The sequence below is a fragment of the Thunnus albacares genome, chromosome 9, assembly GCF_914725855.1.
Source record: "Thunnus albacares chromosome 9, fThuAlb1.1, whole genome shotgun sequence".
NCBI lineage: Eukaryota > Metazoa > Chordata > Actinopteri > Scombriformes > Scombridae > Thunnus > Thunnus albacares.
This window is the reverse complement of record NC_058114.1, coordinates 20,544,891-20,564,308: the sequence shown is the minus strand read 5'-3', so window position 1 is coordinate 20,564,308 and position 19,418 is coordinate 20,544,891. Positions and strand designations below refer to the sequence as shown.

At 40.0% G+C, this 19,418-nt stretch overlaps 2 protein-coding genes across 3 annotated transcripts in view; one reads left to right on the top strand and one right to left on the bottom strand.

The window, feature by feature from the left end:
- Positions 1-306: 306 nt before the first annotated feature.
- On the top strand, positions 307-6,699 carry LOC122989272 (lipoprotein lipase). The gene is made up of 10 exons (XM_044362047.1): positions 307-571; positions 1,454-1,650; positions 1,960-2,139; positions 2,582-2,693; positions 2,816-3,049; positions 3,756-3,998; positions 4,370-4,490; positions 4,769-4,987; positions 5,143-5,250; positions 5,341-6,699. Exons 1-10 carry the CDS (start codon positions 472-474, stop codon positions 5,360-5,362), a joined length of 1,536 nt encoding a protein of 511 aa, XP_044217982.1. The 5' UTR covers positions 307-471; the 3' UTR covers positions 5,363-6,699.
- Positions 6,700-7,058: 359 nt separating this feature from the next.
- Positions 7,059-19,418, bottom strand: part of si:ch1073-396h14.1 (disintegrin and metalloproteinase domain-containing protein 10) — a 35,822-nt gene continuing 23,462 nt past the window's right edge. For both annotated transcript variants that reach the window (XM_044360502.1, XM_044360501.1), the window contains exons 9-15: positions 16,261-16,424; positions 13,858-14,029; positions 13,586-13,730; positions 13,108-13,291; positions 10,929-11,028; positions 10,311-10,531; positions 7,059-7,821 (exon numbers count right to left, since the gene is read on the bottom strand). In XM_044360502.1, the coding sequence (XP_044216437.1) occupies positions 7,717-7,821; positions 10,311-10,531; positions 10,929-11,028; positions 13,108-13,291; positions 13,586-13,730; positions 13,858-14,029; positions 16,261-16,424 (1,091 nt within the window). In that variant the 3' untranslated portion in view covers positions 7,059-7,716. The remainder of the gene's footprint in view (positions 7,822-10,310; positions 10,532-10,928; positions 11,029-13,107; positions 13,292-13,585; positions 13,731-13,857; positions 14,030-16,260; positions 16,425-19,418) is intronic.

The window sequence follows — 19,418 nt, the reverse complement described above, 5'->3', positions numbered from 1 at the left end:
AAATAATTAATCAATCATCAGTTAACCAATCACTCAATTCAGCATATGATTATGCAATCAGCCCAACATGCAGTAATTCATTCCTCATGTTGGGTCTATTACGAGGTCTACTCACTGTAAAAAGAACATTTAAAAAGTCAAAAACTGGTTTTTAATGAGAAACCATGCTGCCAGACAGTGTTGGCATAAAGCTCTCCTCATAAAGCAGTCTAATGATTTACTTTACACATATTTTTCCATTCCCCGCCCTGGGGTCAGCAGCCAATGGGTTGTCGGAGGTGCTATTTAAGAAGCGGCCAGTTCAAGGTGGTTCAGATATCAGCGCTCTGCGCGCCACAGGACGCACGGGACTTACTCGTAGGAAGGAAGGAAGGAAGGAATAGGAATACAATCACTTCTCTGCTGCGGTGTCAGATTGGTTTAATACACTGTTAAAGGTATTTTCTCTAAAAAGAGTAAGCTGTAAAAGAAATGAAAGCGTGGCAAGTTCGGTTTCTTTACTTTCTGGTGTTGAATGCAGCTGTGCAGTATGTGACGTCTTTGGAAGAAGAGCTCACCGATTCTATTTTTGGTGAGTTGCCAGTTCAACCTTATTCACATTTACTCTCAGACACATATCAACAGACTTTTGTGCTGGACTGAAAGGTTTGGGCGTATCGGGCGTAAAGAAGTTTCGCTTGAAGGAAATGTGTGTCTAATTCTTGCGGGTGTGTGTAGTTTGGACTCTGAGAATAACATAAACGCTTTAAACGACAGACACATATCACGTGTCTATGACTAAACTTGTCTTTGTGCCTTTTGGCAAATGCTCAACTTCTACTAACTACATGCATATGAAAGACAAGACGAACATACTTGTTGCTCAGAGAGCCAACACTTCACATTAGGGGGAAAGTGACAGATACAGGCTACTAAGATCTCAACAGGAATGGCGTTATCCAAGTGCAATTATGATCATTTATGTTTACTATAACTGCTCCAGTCACCTCCCAATGTAAATGTCTGTGTGTGAGGTTCATCCACCACCCCACCCCCAACTCTGAAAAACCAGCACAACCCCCAGTCGGGTTGAGTCAGCTGACTGTGTCAGGACCACTGAAACTTGGGCAGATTATAGTCGGTGAGATGGCAGGAACAAAGCTGGGAAAAACTCTTGGTGGTTTCTATGGAGCTCAGACTGACAAAGTGAACTCCAGTAACCCTCATCTAGTCTAAGGTGGAAGCTCATTTACTGTGGGGCCCCTGAGGGGCCAGAGTTTATTGGGGCCAGTCACTCAGTTAGCAAGTCAGGCGTCTCGGCCTTCATAGCCAGAATCTTAGATCAGATTTACACATCTGAAAAAAACACCAGCTAGACAGAGGGATCTTTCTTCCCTTGCTCTCTTATTTTTTAATAAATGCTAAATTTTTGGTCAAGAAAAACTGTTAATTTATTAAACTTCTTCCCTGTCAGGTAACTTCCTCGACCCTCTGAAAGACCTGTTTGACCACAAGGATGACAGCAATCAAACTGTTGCCAAGTTCTCTCTCCGCAAACCATCCCATCCCGATGATGACCTGTGCTACATCATTCCTGGCAAACCTGACTCCCTGGCAGCCTGCACCTTCAACAGTACCTCCAAAACCTTCCTAGTAATCCACGGCTGGACGGTGAGTGAGATGCCTCAGCCTGCTGTGACTTGTCCCTGCTTTTAAACCTCCCTGAGGACTTCATTCACATACCTTTGTTTTGGTTTAGAAGAAACACCTGTGACTGCTTGTGTTGCACTATTTCACCAAATTGTGCTGCCATGACGTCTCGCCAAATTCACATAACTACCTTTCTCAACAAGCAACAACATGTTGTAATTGGCAAATAATGTGAAGTGAAGATGATCTGGAGGTGGCTTAGACTTTACTAATGCCCTTAATGCCATGTTGTGGCACATTATAAGTTATGTTTTTTGGTTGTTTCAACAGTTGAGCGGTATGTACGAAAGCTGGGTTGCTAAGCTGGTATCAGCGCTATATGAGAGAGAGCAGACAGCCAACGTCATCGTGGTGGACTGGCTCAACTCGGCCCAGAACCACTATGTGGTTGCAGCCCAGAACACCAAGGCAGTGGGACGGGAGATCGCTCACTTCATTGACTGGATCGAGGTCAGTGGGAGTCCAAAATGTTCCAAAATGTTACACCCATCACAATCTTTTTTGGATTCCCAAATTTTGAGCACATATTAAAGTGAATGATCCCTTTGACGAAAGTACATTGGTGCCAAAAAGATGTAGAAACATGTGATCATGTGTTTTTCCATTCAACAATAAGCCAACAAACCTATAGAAAGTCAATAATAAAGCATTATTTTCCACTTTAACAAACCACCACCAACAACCAATAGTTAATAAATTATTTATTGGTAACTCCTGTTTTCACATTTGTACCTGGATGTGTCAGGATACTCTCCTCTGCACATCTTCTGGAGCAAAATCGTTTGTTGCTAATATAAAAACTGTAGTAATGTTCTGATTAGTTTGTTAATGACAGGGATTATTTGTCACAATTCTTTCATTAATCATATTTTCATTAATGTGCTTTTGATAGGAAACCACCAACATGCCTCTTGATAACATCCACCTGATTGGCTACAGCCTTGGGGCTCATGTGGCGGGATTCGCTGGCAGCCATGCAACCAATAAAGTCGGAAGAATAACAGGTTAAGACACATGACATTAAGTAGTTGATGTTTCTAAAAATCATCCATTTAATTTGTTGTATAAATAGGTCAATGACTTTATTGGTCAATTTATTGTTGACACTCCCTGTCTCTGCCTGCAGGTCTGGACCCAGCTGGCCCAGACTTTGAGGGCGAGCACGCCCACAGGCGCCTCTCCCCAGACGACGCTCACTTTGTAGACGTCCTCCACACCTTCACGCGGGGCTCCTTGGGTCTCAGCATCGGGATCCAGCAGCCTGTGGGCCACATAGACATTTACCCCAACGGAGGCAGCTTCCAGCCAGGCTGCAATCTCAGGGGGGCCCTGGAGAAGATCGCTAACTTTGGGATATTTGGTGAGAATAACTACAACTCGTGCAAAATCATTTATTATTAGTTTGTCATGTTTTTGTGTTTAAACTAACACAACAAAGCGCCTACTAAAAATTTCTGTAACTAAACAGTTATTGTGACATACAGTACTGTAATATTGGGAGTTTTTTTTCTCTTTTAGATACTATGATACAAGTTTTTTTTCCATATCATCCATCCCCAGCAGATTGTAGAGCTTTTTTTCCTTTTTAAAGTTTTTAGGCAGTTAAAACAGCCTCAAAGTTTGATTTTGGTTTTTACGTAATAATGCATTTCTGCCACATATTTGATACCTAAAGTAAAGCCAATATAATCTACCATCAAACAATCATGTGTCTGATATTAGTCCACACACACAGAGAACACAGTCCAGCAGCCCCACTCAATACTGCAGCTACTTGCTGCTTGTCATTAATCTGTCTCAGCAGTGAACATTGTTAGTGTGAGCTGCACAATGACCCCATTCACACTAGTCTGAAAGTAAACAGAGGGCTCCAAACATGGCTGAAGAAAGTCTTTGTAGAAGGTCAGACACAATATTAGACTTCTTGGCTGACAGGTAAAGACATTTTATCTTGAGTGAGGCCAATCGGCCTTTTAATTTCTCAGTGTCCTTCAGTTTCAATCAGTTTCAGTACATTTCAATTATAAGCAGCACATATTAAATATCCTTCCCTGTTTCTTCCTCAGCCATCACTGATGCAGTGAAGTGTGAACATGAGCGTTCGGTCCACCTGTTCATCGACTCTCTGCTGAACGAGCAGGAAGCGGCGAAGGCGTACCGGTGCGGCAGCAGCGACATGTTCAACCGTGGCATGTGCCTCAGCTGCCGCAAAAGCCGCTGCAACACAGTGGGCTATGACATCAGCAAGGTCCGCAAGGCACGCAACATTCAGATGTACACCAAGACACGAGCCTCCATGCCTTTCAGAGGTCAGTGGTCCCATGAAAAACATTTTTTAAGTTGATGGGAGATTTTTTATTTACACAGGGCCTGATAATTTAATGATATTGTATAATTGTATAAATTATTATTGTTTAATAATATAAAAACAAGCTTTATGATTTCATCCTTAAAAAGCTTCATTATAAAACTGTTTTAAGAAGTTTTTAAAAAAGAAATTTAAGATTTTCTGACATCAGCAGTGTTCTGGTGGCTTTGACTGCGAAACTCTGACCACTTGCAGTCCCCTGGCTTAGTTTTGCTAAAACAACTAAATCTGAATTGTAATGGTTTCACTACAGTAGCGATTATACATATTTAAAGTTTCCCAAATGATGCTGATTGTTGCTCACTCTCACAGTTTACCACTATCAGCTGAAGATCCACTTCTCCAGTAAGGTGAACCGTTCAGAGATGGAGCCCTCGCTGACCGTCTCACTGTACGGAACCAAAGGAGAAGCTGAAAACCTGGAGCTTAAACTGTGAGTGGGCCATTTTAAATCCTTTATAAAAGAGAATTACAGCAGCATGACTTGCATCTTGCGAATTACATGAGTTGTTTTGGAACGGGTGCACAGTAGTCAAAGAAAACAGCATGAGGCAGAAGCCATAAACAGTGATCTAACCACAGACATGGCAAAGTATCCTCTTTGCTTCCTGTGGTTATATCACAGTTTATGGTGCAGAGTTTACAAGGCTTGCTAAATAAAACATTATTTCTGGCTACGAGTGAAGAACTGATGTAATTTGTGTCTGGCAGAAAGGAGAAAATAGCGACAAATAAGACACATTCATTCCTGCTGGTGACGGAGAAGGATATCGGAGAACTCTTGATGTTGAAGTTTAAATGGGAGGAGGCAAACGGCTGGTCGGCTTCCAACATGTTGAAGATGGTTTCTTCTTGGTGGTCCGGGGACTCTGACAGCGCTAACATGGAGGTTCACAAAATCCGTATCCGAGCTGGCGAGACCCAGCAAAAGTAAGTCGTTTCATAGTGTGAAAATGACTTGTTGACATTAGACAAATAACACATTTTTAGCATTATTTCTTGTAATAATTTGAACACATTACCTATATCTTGCTGTTGATGAAGCTACTGCATATAGATCAATGGTCATTTGATTTCTCTCACAGGGTGGTGTTCTGCGTGAAAGACCCTGATACTCAGAATTTAACACAGGAGGTCACATTTGTTAAATGTAAGGATGCTTGGAGGACGACCGCAAAACGAACCCCAAAAAGGTAAGTTAGCTTCTGCACTTCCCCTTTTTACTATTAACATAACTTCTGTTAAGGCTTTAAAATGAAAATAAACATTGTCTTTGTCTGTAGAGTAACTCTGGAGAACCACTGACCCTGAGGAAACGACCCCACAGTTGAACACCCGTCTGTCCATTTCAGCACTTAGTAAATAATTTATACACCTGTAACTTATTTTATTTCTCAAATTACAAAAAAATCTTCACCACCTTGTATATATCCACAGAAGTATGTCTGTTATTTAAAGCAATATGTATGTAAATTACTGTATAATATTTTGTAAAGAGTTGTTTTTATGACATATAATTGTAATGTCATTGTTGTACAAAATGAAAGTAAATTCTTTAGTGTCCAAAGAGATGGAAACACTCAAACTTGCCATACTGAGAGGATATAACGTAATAGTTCTGGAGGTAGTGATGTCAGATTGTGTACAAAGTGTCATATTTAAAGCAACCACTGTGAAAAATAATGTACTCTTTGTGTCCATGGCATCCTGTAGACTGTTGTTACCATGCCACTTCTCGAAGAGAGGGGGATTTTTACATATTAATGTGTTCTATGCAATAGGGTACAGTTTATTTAACTTGATGCACAGTATTATCTGACTATTAACCCAACAGAGCATTCACCACTGTGGCTCTCAGCACGACACACGTGACTGTGGGACCTGTATCAGTGTGCCTTACTGTAAACAGTCGCCAGCAGCAGGCTGTCGCAAATTAAACTTGTCTTAACCTTTGGTGCCGTTTTCCACCTGCTTTATTATTCTTACTGTAAGAACTTTCGTGACTTTTACTGAAACATATGCAAGAGCTGCTGCTTTCATAATGAGCATCTCTGCAGCATCTTTACAGCTACACCTCTGCATAATGACGTGTTACTTTGAAGCTGTTACCTCAAACTCAAAGACATTTTGTATACCGTGGATCTATTGATTAAAATGTATGAGGTCCTGGATGATCAGTGTGAGGTGGAAGGCACAGTTAATATCAGTGTTGCCACTGTATTGTGAAACTGTGATTTCTTCTGTGCGTGTGACTTTTTAAATTTCAATTAATGCTCTACTATTCATAATTAAATTTCTGTTTCTGTGAGCAATATCTAACCCATGGCTCTTTAGAGATCGGTACTCTAATCATTGTGAATTAATTTCCACCTTAAAAGAAAGTGGAGATGCTTTACTTTTGCACTGAAGACGGGGGAAGAGATTGCTAAATGTTAAAGTTACTTGTACAGTAGATTTATTGTAAATACCATAAAGCATATGATGATAGATTTTGTAGTATGGAACACTTTTTTTGTCTCTGTATTTTTACTTCTGGATTGATTGAATCTGTAAACTGTGCATTTCTATAATCCTCTGTATATATTTGTAAATAATATCACTCTACTGTGTAAATTCTCTAATAAACCAAATCTGCCATCTGAGAGGTTATCCTGAGCCTGAAATTTGTTTTATGGCTGTGTCCGTGAAAAACGAGGATAAACTTTGTTTTTTTGTCACTCAATCATGAAACATTTCATCATTATCAGTCATATATTTTGCAGCTCAAGGCTGCTTATTCCTGTTTTTTATATATTATCAAAGCAAAAAATGTGTTTGTTCCAAACAATATTAACAATTTAAACTCACTCATGTCTGTTTTTGATATAAAAGTGGTTAAATTACCCCAAATAATCTATGTGATTTCTTAATGTCCTTGCAGTTGTGACACCATTCGCTGATTGTGTCAAGGTGACCCAAGAGACTGAATCAGGATACACAACCAGCTTTATATCCATCACAAAATATGACTTTTGGTTCTGACATATAAATCATGGTCATTTTGAGGTGACAAACATGTATGTTATCACTTTATTAACTTAATCGTAAGCATTTCTTCCTTTGTAAACATGGAAGTGACAGCAGCAGAGTCAAAGGTCATGTTTAGGTAACCACTAATTTCCATTTGTCGCCTCCTCCTTCGCCTGTGACGTCTTCAAAATCAATACAGTCTCTGTATGATGGAAACCTGGATGTTCATCAAAGCTGAAATTAGCCCTCAAGTTCAAATACAACGAGGATGCTGCAGCCAGAAACAACAAACCATCGTAAAGTAGATGAAGTGCTTCAGTATGTGGCCCCTCTGAAGGGGCTGATGGACAGCTGAGAACAACAGCAGCTTTTTCCACAACACATGCATCACCACTTGTTGTGTGAACAGACGAGCCACACAAGAAATGGCAGATGCATAATGACATACAAAGGTATCAGTTAACGAATTGGCGTGCAAGGCGTTGAGCGGGTCCTGCAAAGCATAAACTCTGAAAGTAGAACAAAGTTAAAAAAATCTGTTCAATGTGGCCTCGACACTTCAAAATCCCTGATAAATTAACAAGAATTAAATTGTGCATCATCACGATGATATTTGTTTTCCCAGAGGTGAGGATGAAAAGTCAGACAGATCACTCTAAGTCTCTGGTGTCCAGTTTGCGGCCACAGAGGCAGACGGTGCAGCCCATCACTCCAGACAGTGTCAGGATGGCCAGCAGGATGATCCACCAGTGAGCCTGTGCAGAATAAATGAACAAATGCACAACTGAAGTCATTTGAATATGATTTCTGTTAAACTGAAGGGATATCATGTGAGTTTGGATGACCGTTGATTGTATTTCTTGAACAGGCTTGCATCAAATTATTTAGAAAAGTGTTTTAAGCACAATTCCAACTCAGTTAAAGTAAGAAATGTGTTGTTACCATCAGTGCTTTGATCATTATTAAACAGCTTTTGTTTTTGGGGTGACGGCAGAAGTGTAGTCAAAAAATACAACAATGATTCAAAACAGCATTATATCCCAAATTATAATTATTAAGAAATGCAACCAGTGACATTTAAACATATTGTCACTTCAGTTTGAAAGAGTTTTCAGTAAGGAACGGCATCAAAGAGCAGCTGAAAGTCCTGTTGTTACACATGAGGACAAGAGAAGGACAAGTAATGAGACTAACTAAATATTGACCTACATATACTAAAATTCAAAATGTCAAAGCTTTGTTTGCATGTACAGTTATTTCTATCAACTCACAAACTACACCCACATACAGTATATGCTGTAACCTGTGCAACAAGTTCATTTTGCCTTTTATTATCAGTGTAAATAAGTTGATGTTGTGCATCTGGTGTCATATTCTTGGTTGAACTTCTTCAGCAAAGTTCTGCTTTACAGTGTTTCAGAAAAAAGCTCTTTAAGCCCAAAACAGAGCAGGTATATAATATTGTACAGTATATTATTTATGAAGCCAATGAAGGAATCCCAGAGTCATACTGAAAATCAGTTTTTGCAGTGATTATTACATAGAAAGCACAGTTTCCATGAATCTTTGAGGTCACTATATCTCTAACTAACTACATATTTCTCGAGAAAGGCCCGCCACTATACAAATCCATGTCATTCCTGACTAAATAAACTGAAAATGGTATAATTTTCAGCTGTTCACTCCAACAAATTGCCAGGTTTTTCCTGATTTTCCATGATTGCAAAATGAGTCAGCAACCCAGGTATGGCGAAACAACACAATGAAGGGGGGGCTGATCTATGACGAGCTCTTAAACCCAAATTGGCATTCCTGATTCGCCATGCTGTCATGAGAAACTAAACCTCAAAGCCAGCTCGCACTGAAATGTTGAAGACAGCTGAACATCAAGACAGGAAATTTAACAAACACACTGAGCTGAGCCGAGGATGCAACCTCAGGCAAACATCTGCTGGTCCTTGAAAAAGACAACATCTTCAGCCGTAGAATAAATAGCTGATGATCATTTTTCAACCACATAATAGAAATAGGGGAACCTCTTGCTTGCACAAACAGACAGAAAACCATTTGTCAAGTCATTTGAGTCAGTAGAGCAACTTTAGGTTCAAATCTGCAAAGTTGATTTTTGTGTACATCAGTCAAATTAACTCATCATCTCACAACAACCGTCATCCTAAAGCATTGACGTTATTTTACGATGCCACAAATGACACACTAACACTAAAAGAAAGAAAAATACTGAATCTCCTAACTTTATAACAAAGGGGTTTGACAGTGCAAACACTGATTAGACATACAATGTGGAGCTTTCACTCTAAACAAACACAGATTTGTTTACATCTTCATTGTGTATTCTTCAGGCCTCACAAACATGTTGAATGCATTTATTGGCACATTGTTCCCTTTTAGGTGCAGCTGTTCTCGTCTTTTGTACGGGACAGTGCAGTATTTGAACTACACAGGGACCTGCTCATCAAAACATTCATTCTTTATAGTAGAGTTGCAATGATTGGTTGATTAATTAACAGATCAGTCATTTGACAGAAAATAAAGCAAATAATTTGATAATCGATTCATCATTTAAATTGTTTTCAGATTCTCAATTTTGAGAATTTGCTGCTTTTCCTCATCGTACATTATAGTAAATTGAATATCTTTGAGCTTTGGACTGCTGATCGGACAAAATAAGATATTTGATGACATCACTTTGGACTTGAGGAACTTGTGAGGGGCATTTTTCACAGCTTTTTGATTTTTTTATAGACCAAAACCATGAATTGATTAATCAAAAATGAAAAATTGTTAGTTACTATTCTACAGCACCTCTAGTGGTCAAAACCTTGACAGGGTGCCTTTAAAGTTTGGAATCAGCTTTAGTTCAATAACTGACTTCAGTTTGGACAGGAATTTTCTTGCTATGAGTGAAGAGAATCACAGCCATCAAAGAAATTAATTCACACAGCTATCCAATAAACCAAATTCACTACAATAAACCCTGATTTTCTGCTGCACCATTAACATTATACTGTAACTATAACAGTACTGTCTGCAGCTTCCATATGATTACAGTATGAGTAAAATTTTATGTAATTTTACTCCTTAAACAAACTTTTAGTAGACTGGTCTGATTTTGGCTCATGAGAGCTACATTAGTCGTTCTTCCCCTTTATTGTGAAACCCTGCATTTCCTTGGAGTTGTGTTGTTGAGCGTTAATCAAACTAATCATCATCATTCATCATTCACCTTCATCCACTCTGCCAGGTCATCAAAGTCATCCAGTTTGAGGAAGGAGTTCTTCAGTCTGGCGATGGGGCCGTCTGCATCCAGCAGGCGACATACGTGGAATTTGTCGCAGTAGCCTCGGTTCCCCGAGCACGGAGCCCCGCCCACCAGGGCCAACGCCTGTCTCTTGAAGTGACGGGACAGCACTGAGGAGGTGGTGCTGGCACATGTGTCAGGCTTATCTGTCAATGATACAGAGAAAATATATATATACCAGAATACATATGATATAGCCAACTGTTTGAAACTAACGTGTATAGAATTAGAAGATTATCGGCTTTGGCGCCCACCAGTTTTTTTTTACAAACAAAAACTTGTCCTCAGTATAATTTGAGGAAAATGTTACTGTCACCTGAAAATTCAACACGTGGTAGCTTTAAATTGCTACACAACAAGTGAAATTTCACCTTGGCCACCAAAACATGTCATCATGTCAGATGAGTTGGTTTTGAGGTTGTCTAATGGAAAACAACGATGTACGATGGTTACCTCAGTACAAATTGACACAGTGTAGATGTATTGGGACACAAAGTGTAAACACATTCCTCAGTAGTAGAGGACACATGGGCATGTGGTTACCAGGCTGCTGGCAGCACATGTGGCATTTCTCTCTCAACGAGTCTCCTGGACAGTCACACTGCTGCAGGCTGTGCTTCACGCACACAGACTCGGCACAGACCTGCAGACAGAACCGGAGACACTGATGAGTTTGAATGAAGAATTTACAAGATGAGAATAGAAAGGAAAGTCTGAACAAAGGGGATTAAAATGCATTTCATATCTTGGTTTTCAAGTCTATATTAAAACAATAATCAGGTGCCCATAAGGACAAAACAGTTAAGCTGACTGTAATCATTCCTCCTGGTCATACTGGCCATTACGAGATCCCTCCATAATTCACTTTCAGTGAAACTGATGGGGAACAAATTCTACAGTCCTTGTTTTGTGAGAAAAACTTTTCAGATGTTTATCTGAAAATAATACGAAGCTTAAGCAATCTGAATGAGTCAAATCAAGTGGATATCTTCCAGAGTTACAGCCTTTTTAATACCAGTTTCCCTCTTTTTGTTACTATTGGCCACTGCAGCTCAGCAAGAGAGGAGAAGAAGAGGAAATTTGATACTAAACAGACTGTAGCTTTGGAAGATATCCACTTAATTTGATTAACTCAGATGGCTGAAGCCTCATATAAGCTTCAGATAAACAAATACATTTTTGCACAGTAGGAGGACTGTGGATTTTGTCCCTCATCACTTGACCTCCTCGTACTGAAAACATGCTATGAAGGAATTTTTTAATTGCCAGTATGAACAGGAAGAGTGATTACAGCAAGCAAAGCCTCTTTCAATGCTCATTTGGGTTCAAATGTTCATTTTAGGACAGACTTGAAAAACTATAAACCCATCCTTTATGTATATCAGCAGACTGTTGGCTGGATTTTCTGTATGTTATGTTAATTAGGCATCTAGTACAACGGTGGTCATGTGCACCTCCTCAAATTATGATCAATTATACTTTAGTAAAGTCTGAACAGCCCTGGTATGGGTTAAGCCTGAAGTTATGGAAGATTGAAAGTAGAGCTGAGGTTTAAGATCCATCCAAGATCTTAGAAAAAAGGTTTTAACAGATCCTTTTTCAATACAAGCTGACCAAATAAGTTAGGAAAGATACGGCTCTTAAATTGTCCAAGGCTCCAAAGAGAAGTATTTGATGACTTTAAAGACAGGCGATGTTTTCCTTATGTTTCCTAAGATTATATCTGTGTTTGAATATTTTGCATTTCACCAACAAATTGCACAGCACATCCGACATCTCTGTTTTTTGCAGCTAAACATGGACAAAGCATATTGTTTATTATTCACTCAGACTTTGTGAACAAAATCTAGACACTTTAATCTTTGGCCAACACTTTGTAATGTGGGTCAGTTGCTTCACACATGGCTAAAATAAATAATGTTTTGAAGAACAAAGCCAAAATTAGGTTTTGACTATCTGTTTGTGTTTCGAGAGGAGTCAGTCTTCCTGTTTTCTGTTCATTTGATGCTAAAAACGATTTTAGCCCATAAATAAATAAGGAAGTGTTCATTGTAAGCGAAACTTGTGTCTAATTTTAGCATTATGATGAAAAAAATAATTTTTGGATCCCTTTTCTTGTTACATTCCCACATCCGCCCAAACATCCTTTCCAGTTATTGTATTCCATGTTTCTGGATCAGGTCATTAGAGGTTAGCAACTCTGGGAGGGTAATATAATCTGAACAAATGGTGAAGCAACATGCACATCTGGAATAAATTCCTCTCCTCTCCATCTGAGAAGACGATACATCATCAGATTAACGATGGAGGCTATGCAGTCAAGATGAATTTTTTATGGAAACGTGCGCTGTGGTCTCGTGGCTCCTATCAAAACCTTTCCTAGTGATGCTGTGCTGTAATGGTGGGTGTATTTACAGATAAAGCGGATCGTCTAAAATCTATCTAAACTGTTTCCAAAACTTCAGACAAGAAAACTTTGTTAGATGACTTAAAGTCAAGATCATGTAACATGATTGAGAGCTCCAGAGCAGCTAACTGGACAGTTTATTCAACAGTTGTTTTCAAAGTCAAGATTGAACTTTGAAACTCAATAAAGCTAAACTTTTTTTTCAAGACTAGCTTTGCAACATTGCTGCACACTTCCACATTTTAGCTTGTTGTCAGGCGAAGGAATTGATGCGTATTGAGTCACACTGTGGTGTGGTGGATGTGGCCGTCTCACCCCGTTGAGGCAGACTCGAGTGCCCTGACTGCAGACGGTGAGGTTTTCTTTAGCACTTGGCTCGGGGCAGAGCGGAGAGAGGCCTGAACAAACACTCTCTCTCTGGCAGTCTGTCTCCTCATCGCAGGTCTGACCCGCCGGCTTAAATCCACAGTCCTGACCGCAGCACAGGCCCTGACTCGGACTGACAGATGGATGAGTGAAAAGACATCATACAGTCAGGTTGACAGATACACATTGAAACCAAATGTGAACAAAACAGAGATCCACCTAGAAGATACAACATAGACAAAATACTTTAGATGAAGGATTTATGACAATGTGGTGTGTGGTTTCAATTAAAAGTAATGAAAAGGAGAAATAGTAGTGCCAATATAAATGTTAGAACAAGTATAGATCTTATCCAAAAGTCTCCTGATTTACCTAAATTAAAAATGGGAATGTTTGTGCTACTTATGTATGTTTGTGTGTACAGTACCTGCAGACTTTTCCAGGCTTGAGGTGACACTGGACTCCTGTGGGCTCTTTAGCGCTGTAGCAGCAGAGGTCTGTGTCGTTGTGACCGACGTCGCACTCCTCACCTTCCTCTACAATCTGGTTCCCACATATGGGCTGATCACTGACTGGCAGATAAACAAACACGAGCAAATATCCTCAAGACACAATATTTATGCTGACTAATGCACCATGTAAACATTTTTGTCACCCAACTCTACATGACTCAGTGTTGTTGTATCTTTTCTCCCTCACCCACAAAGCAATCGTCCTTCTTCAGCGTGAGGATCTCGCTGATGTGTTTGATGCTGCAGGATGAGAATTTATCGTTGTTTTCACGCACCTCATCGGTGGCGTGAGGAAACATCAGGTACCTGCCTTTACCAGTGTTGGAACCAAGGTTCCCGCAGTTGGAGCCCTCATCGTGCTGTGACACAGACAAAACACCAGAAATTACTAAAAGTATGTGTTTTTCTTGATAGGTTACGGGTCTATCACTTTGAGTAAATGGAATAAGCAGTTATTTGGACATTTCTATTCAGCTGCAGGCACAAACAACGGGAGGAAACAACCCACACTGAACAGTTTGTTTTCATCCTCATCACAGACTGGGGAATTAACTCCCTTTATTGCGGATCTCAGTAGCCTGTTGTACTGTAAGTTATCTCACACACTGAACTGTTGTATTACTGATATCCTTGGACAGTGAAAGAGCCTTTAACAGCAGATTCTCTAACTTTTATGTTATCTTTGTTATATTTTGAAATTAAAAATGTGTCATTGAAGCACAGATTCCCCTTGAATCTGATGGCCCTGGAACAGCAGAGGAATGTTGTGTTCCACATGCGGGACACTGCGGACCGAACAGAGAGCTCCTCCTATTTTGGTCAAAGATGTATTTGTGAGGCATTTTCTGGAACTCGTGTTCTCTGGATGTCAAATTACTGGTGAATTAGGAGACCGTGGTGTAGATTTCACACGAACATGGACACATGCGGAGAGAATATGTTTTGTTGTGGTTGTTTCTGCATCTGTCCTTGATTAGTTTGATTGATATAATGAGTGCGAAGTTTTATAGTGTTCACTATATCAGTCAATATCTGCAATGCTGGAGTTGGCTGTATTGCATGTGACAGCTGAACGGATGAGGGTGCAGTCTCTTAAGAATTGTACATGAATAACAACATTTATGATGTTATTGATTGATATGATGTTATCATTTACAAGAAAATAAAGTTCTAAGTCCAAACTGAGAGAATCCTGATAACATCATTTGAATATTTTTTTAAAACTTTGTAAAGAAGACATTATATAAACTGTTTTTACAGGCTGAGTTGTATTTTCTAGTAGTAGTTTATATTTACTGTATTTAAATTAATCTTTCACTTGCGCATCAAACAAAACCATTTAATGCAGTTTTAAAAGCCATTGTATGGCTGCATGGTTTCAAGGGAAGTAGGCGAAAGGCCAAAGCAGCTCTTTACCCAGCATTCACTTCTGCATCACAGCCCACCCGTTTCCTACAGCATGCCTGCCACAAATCTCAGGTGAAGGCTGCGCTCAGATCTCTTCATGAGCTTCTCCCACCATGTCCGGCCTGGAAATAATGAGACATGCCTGTCACAGGAGCCAGGATACCCGGCCGCAGCAGGAGAACTAAAGGTAGTTTAAATTATAAAAAGAGAGAAACTGACATAGCAGAACTAATCTGCTCCGGAGTGCCTCAGAGGAACCTTTTGGTCCATGGACGTGTGAATAACAGAGGGCAGGGTGAGAATGACTGAGGAGCGCTGACATTTCGGGCAGTGGGAGAAAGGTCGCAGGTGTTCATCACACATGTAGTAAGGCACATGCATTTGTGTGTATACATAAGCTGTGTGTTGTTATAGTGCAATCCTGGTGACAGAAGCACTCAGAAAGGAATTCAGGATAAAACTGGCAGACAGATATGTGAAATGCTTTGTAATACAAGTCTAACTCAAGCACAAATCTAAATAAAGAGAAGTCTGCTTAGTGGAGACTTCACAGCAGACAGATTGACGTGTCAAAGAAGGAAAATTACAGGTGTAACTAATAACATTAACGATGACTCCATTCAGTTTGAGAGCCTAGTGAGATAGTCCACTAAACAGACATGCAAAATACCACACTTTGCAATGCAGCCATCGTTAATGTTATTAAATACACCTGTGAATTTTCTGCTTTGGACCATCAAAATGTCTGCTGTGAAAGAGGGACAGTAAATTCATAGACCTGCAGCAACATGTAAAATTCACAAAAGAAAAAAGTTTGGCTTTTGTACAGATGCTATTACACTACCAGTGATATTATGTCAATACAAGACTATTCAAAACTAGAACAGACTCTTCATTGTGCACTGAGCTCTAAAACACATATAAAATTGTTTTTAGCATTGTTTTAGATTTACGTACATACAGTTTAATCAAGTGTTGTCGCCTGTTTTTTTTTTTATTTTTTATTTCATAATATAGTGGCATGTCATGGGATAGAAAATGTGCAATATTCACTGCACTCATGAGTATTTGGATTGATTGAATGACCAAAAGTGGACTGAGTCAGTCTTGAAGACTTTCTGTTTATCTTTATATGAGTATTTTGTATCCTCAGTGTAGACTTTTGTTTAGGATGGCGACTGACCGGAGATCCCAGGCTGTGGCCGAGTTCATGAGCGAAGGTCAGCTGGACGTGTCGAGGGGGCAGAAACTGTCCATAGTTCTGAATGGTGACCAGGCCTGTGTTTAGGGTGGATGTCCGGCCATCGCGCAGGGTGGTGTGCTGTGAACATATTCCTCCCCAGTTACCTGGAGAACAGAGATGAGAAGACAAACATCCAGCAGGTGAATGAAAAGTTGACAACTCATAAATGTGTGATGATTGCTTTTAATTCCACCTGCAATAATAGTATTGATAATGCACAGACCCAACAGAAAGGAACTGCAGACCTAATGAAAACATACCTTCTTGTCAATTGGTTGCATAACTGACCTTGTGCTACTGGATATACCTTAAACCAACAATGTTTTGCTTACTGAAGCGTTATTGACCTCTGAGGCCCAGGCTGGGGAGGTGCAGACCTGCTGAGCTCTTCACATTTCACATCAAAGCCTACAGACCCATCTGACCTCCAATGGTCTCCTTCGACTTTAGGTTTATGTAATGTCCCCGAAACCCATCCCCACAATTACAAACAGCTGTCCACATTCACATGGATGGATGGTTGGGTTGTGACATCATCTTTCAGCTGGCCAGCCAGAGGACTAGCTGTGCAGAAACCAATCCTATTGGTCAAACTGAGCACCTATGATATGGTTCTTCAGCGAGCCTGCTCATGATTACAGTAAAGTAGTAAAACTTGACATCAGGAAGTTCAACAAAATCAACTGACATTTCAAGGTGCCTTGAGGTCAGTTATGCACAAAACAACTAAATACTGAACCTGGAAGGATGCTGACCTCTTGTACTCCTATTCTGAGTTCATTAAATTGAACAATTCCCAATAGAACAGCATCCCTATCCATGCTCTTCCTTATCCACCATCATTTTCTCAGCATTCCTCACCAAATTTAGCTCAATCAAACACCATGGGAGTCATTTCCATGTGTCCATCCTGTGCCTTTGTGCCCATGTGTGGCTCAGGTTGGAGTTCTCAGCACTTCCCATGCAGTCACGTGAGTTTTATGTAATGCCTCTTACACAATGCAATCAGCAGCACCACCGTTTTGGGGGGTAATGCCTGTGAGGTGCATGTCTGTTAAAGATATTTGGCACACGTTTCAGAGAAATCTGAGTTCACAGTGTCATTGAGTACTGTGGGAACCAGTTGCGGGCATCTGGATCCTGCACCAACATGTTTTTGTTACACAGTGAGCGTTAGTGTGACGTCCGGGAATGGTGAAGGACAGTTAGAGGTTGGAAAACAAAAACAAAAGTGCCCCCTATCTCTACTTTTGTAGGAACAATGAGGGTACTGTAAAAAATTAGGAGCAAAGGCAAGAGTGCCACACATCCTTCAAGGTAGCTTCCTGTGACAATAAGGTAACCTGAGACTATTTTATCCCTCAGTATTCAATATCACATTATAGGTTTGACCAGAAATGAGGTGAGATTTCAAAGCCTAGATAAAAACACAAGAGGCATTGTCATTGTGAACTGTATTCCTTGCAGCTAAAAGGAAAAAGAGAGCTGTTTAATTTATAACACACAAACTGCCAGGCAAGTTTCCCCCCAGCCACGTTAATCAAGAATTCTGGATGCATTCCTCCAGCAATCCCTGCTTTTGACCTAAAATGGCCCCCCTGATGGGCTATTCAAGGAGCTGCGTTTCCTAGAAAGAGCATTACATTGAAAGGCCTGCTCTGTGGATTTTGGCAGCGTGAGCAGAAGAAGGGTTGCGATTTCATCCCCTCCTCCTTCTCGTCTTCGCCACAGAAAGGAGCCGTAATGAAAGACACCTATTATTAGCTCACTGGATAAACACAGGGGGAAACAAACAATCCTCCGGATCGCTTGCACCTTATGCACACTCTCGCCATCAGGAGGAAACATGCACATATACTGAAAAACACACATGCAGTAACACCTGCTTCAAGAAATATTTGCCCATACATTGTTAATTCACATCCTTGACAAAAGGTTACACTTGCACTGAGGCACCTTTTCCAGCACACAAACATTCTCATTCACATGGTTTAATATGAGCAAACAATAGTAAAAAGGAAGTCTTTACTTGGATAAACATGCAGGGGGAATCCGAGTGCCCTAATACCTATAAACCTAATATAATAACAACAAAAATAGACACAGCAAAAAACACTTTGACCCCTAATAACACTGGCAAGTTCTCAGAAAACTACAGTAGCTCTACACCTGGAAGTCAAAAGTACTGTAAATACCTTAACTGCATCCGCTGAATCACTGCTCTCTCCCAGAGTTCAATGACCTTCACATTGTAAATCTGAACTAGAGTCATTTACTATATTGGGATTTTTCATTGCTGCAAACAAAAGAAAGGGCAGAATCTGTCTGGAATGCTTGACAAGTTATTCAACTTGGGTCTTTTATTTTGTTTTTTTGCGTGTCATTGCCATCAGTTATAATAAAATTTTACTTGCTGACTTTTAGTCTGGCGGTTATTTCACAACGGAGCACACTGGGGCAAGAAACAGACAAACAAATCCCTATTGCTTTGATCAAATCGCTTCCTTAGAAGTGGAAACAAAAGTAAATGTGGCCAAAATGTCCATCATTATCATTGTTTAACCAGGAAGTACCACTGTAAAAAACAGACATTTACAATGGCAGTTTGGCCAAAATATTTTATTAGTTTAGTCTTAGATGATTCATTAACCTGTGGAGATGAATAAAATAAGTTCGACAGATAGTGTTTTGCTTCCCCTATCTGCTTCTGCTGTATCATAAATTCATCATGTCATCAAAATGTATCTTGTTAATGTCATGTAATGATAGGAAACATGGACCAGGAGGAGGAAGAAGAAAAGCAATGCAATGGGACTTGTGCAACTAAGCCTGTTGTGGCACCAAACTGCATTCCTTAAAGACCCCCTCCAGACATGTTTGAAGACATATAAAAATACTCTGTTTTGAATAATAATTTGTGTCTGATATGGTTTTACCACAAATTTCAATCCACAATTTCACAAGTTCAATTATCTTGTTAAAATGAGGAAGGGGACTTTAAATTTTCAACATTATGGTTCCATCACGGCTTTCTCAAGGTTGAGAAAGTGTGACAGGATTAGTTGCGGTGTCAGCACAAACAATGAAGCTCAGACAGA

What these genes read in the sequence shown, in the direction of transcription:
- LOC122989272 (XM_044362047.1), top strand. Translation starts at nt 472, where the DNA reads ATGAAAGCGTGGCAAGTTCGGTTTCTTTACTTTCTGGTGTTGAATGCA. An exon ending in TAAAGTCGGAAGAATAACAG is followed by an intron (nt 2,694 to 2,815) that starts GTTAAGACACAT and finishes CTCTGCCTGCAG; the next exon opens with GTCTGGACCCAGCTGGCCCA. An exon ending in GCTGGCGAGACCCAGCAAAA is followed by an intron (nt 4,988 to 5,142) that starts GTAAGTCGTTTC and finishes TTTCTCTCACAG; the next exon opens with GGTGGTGTTCTGCGTGAAAG.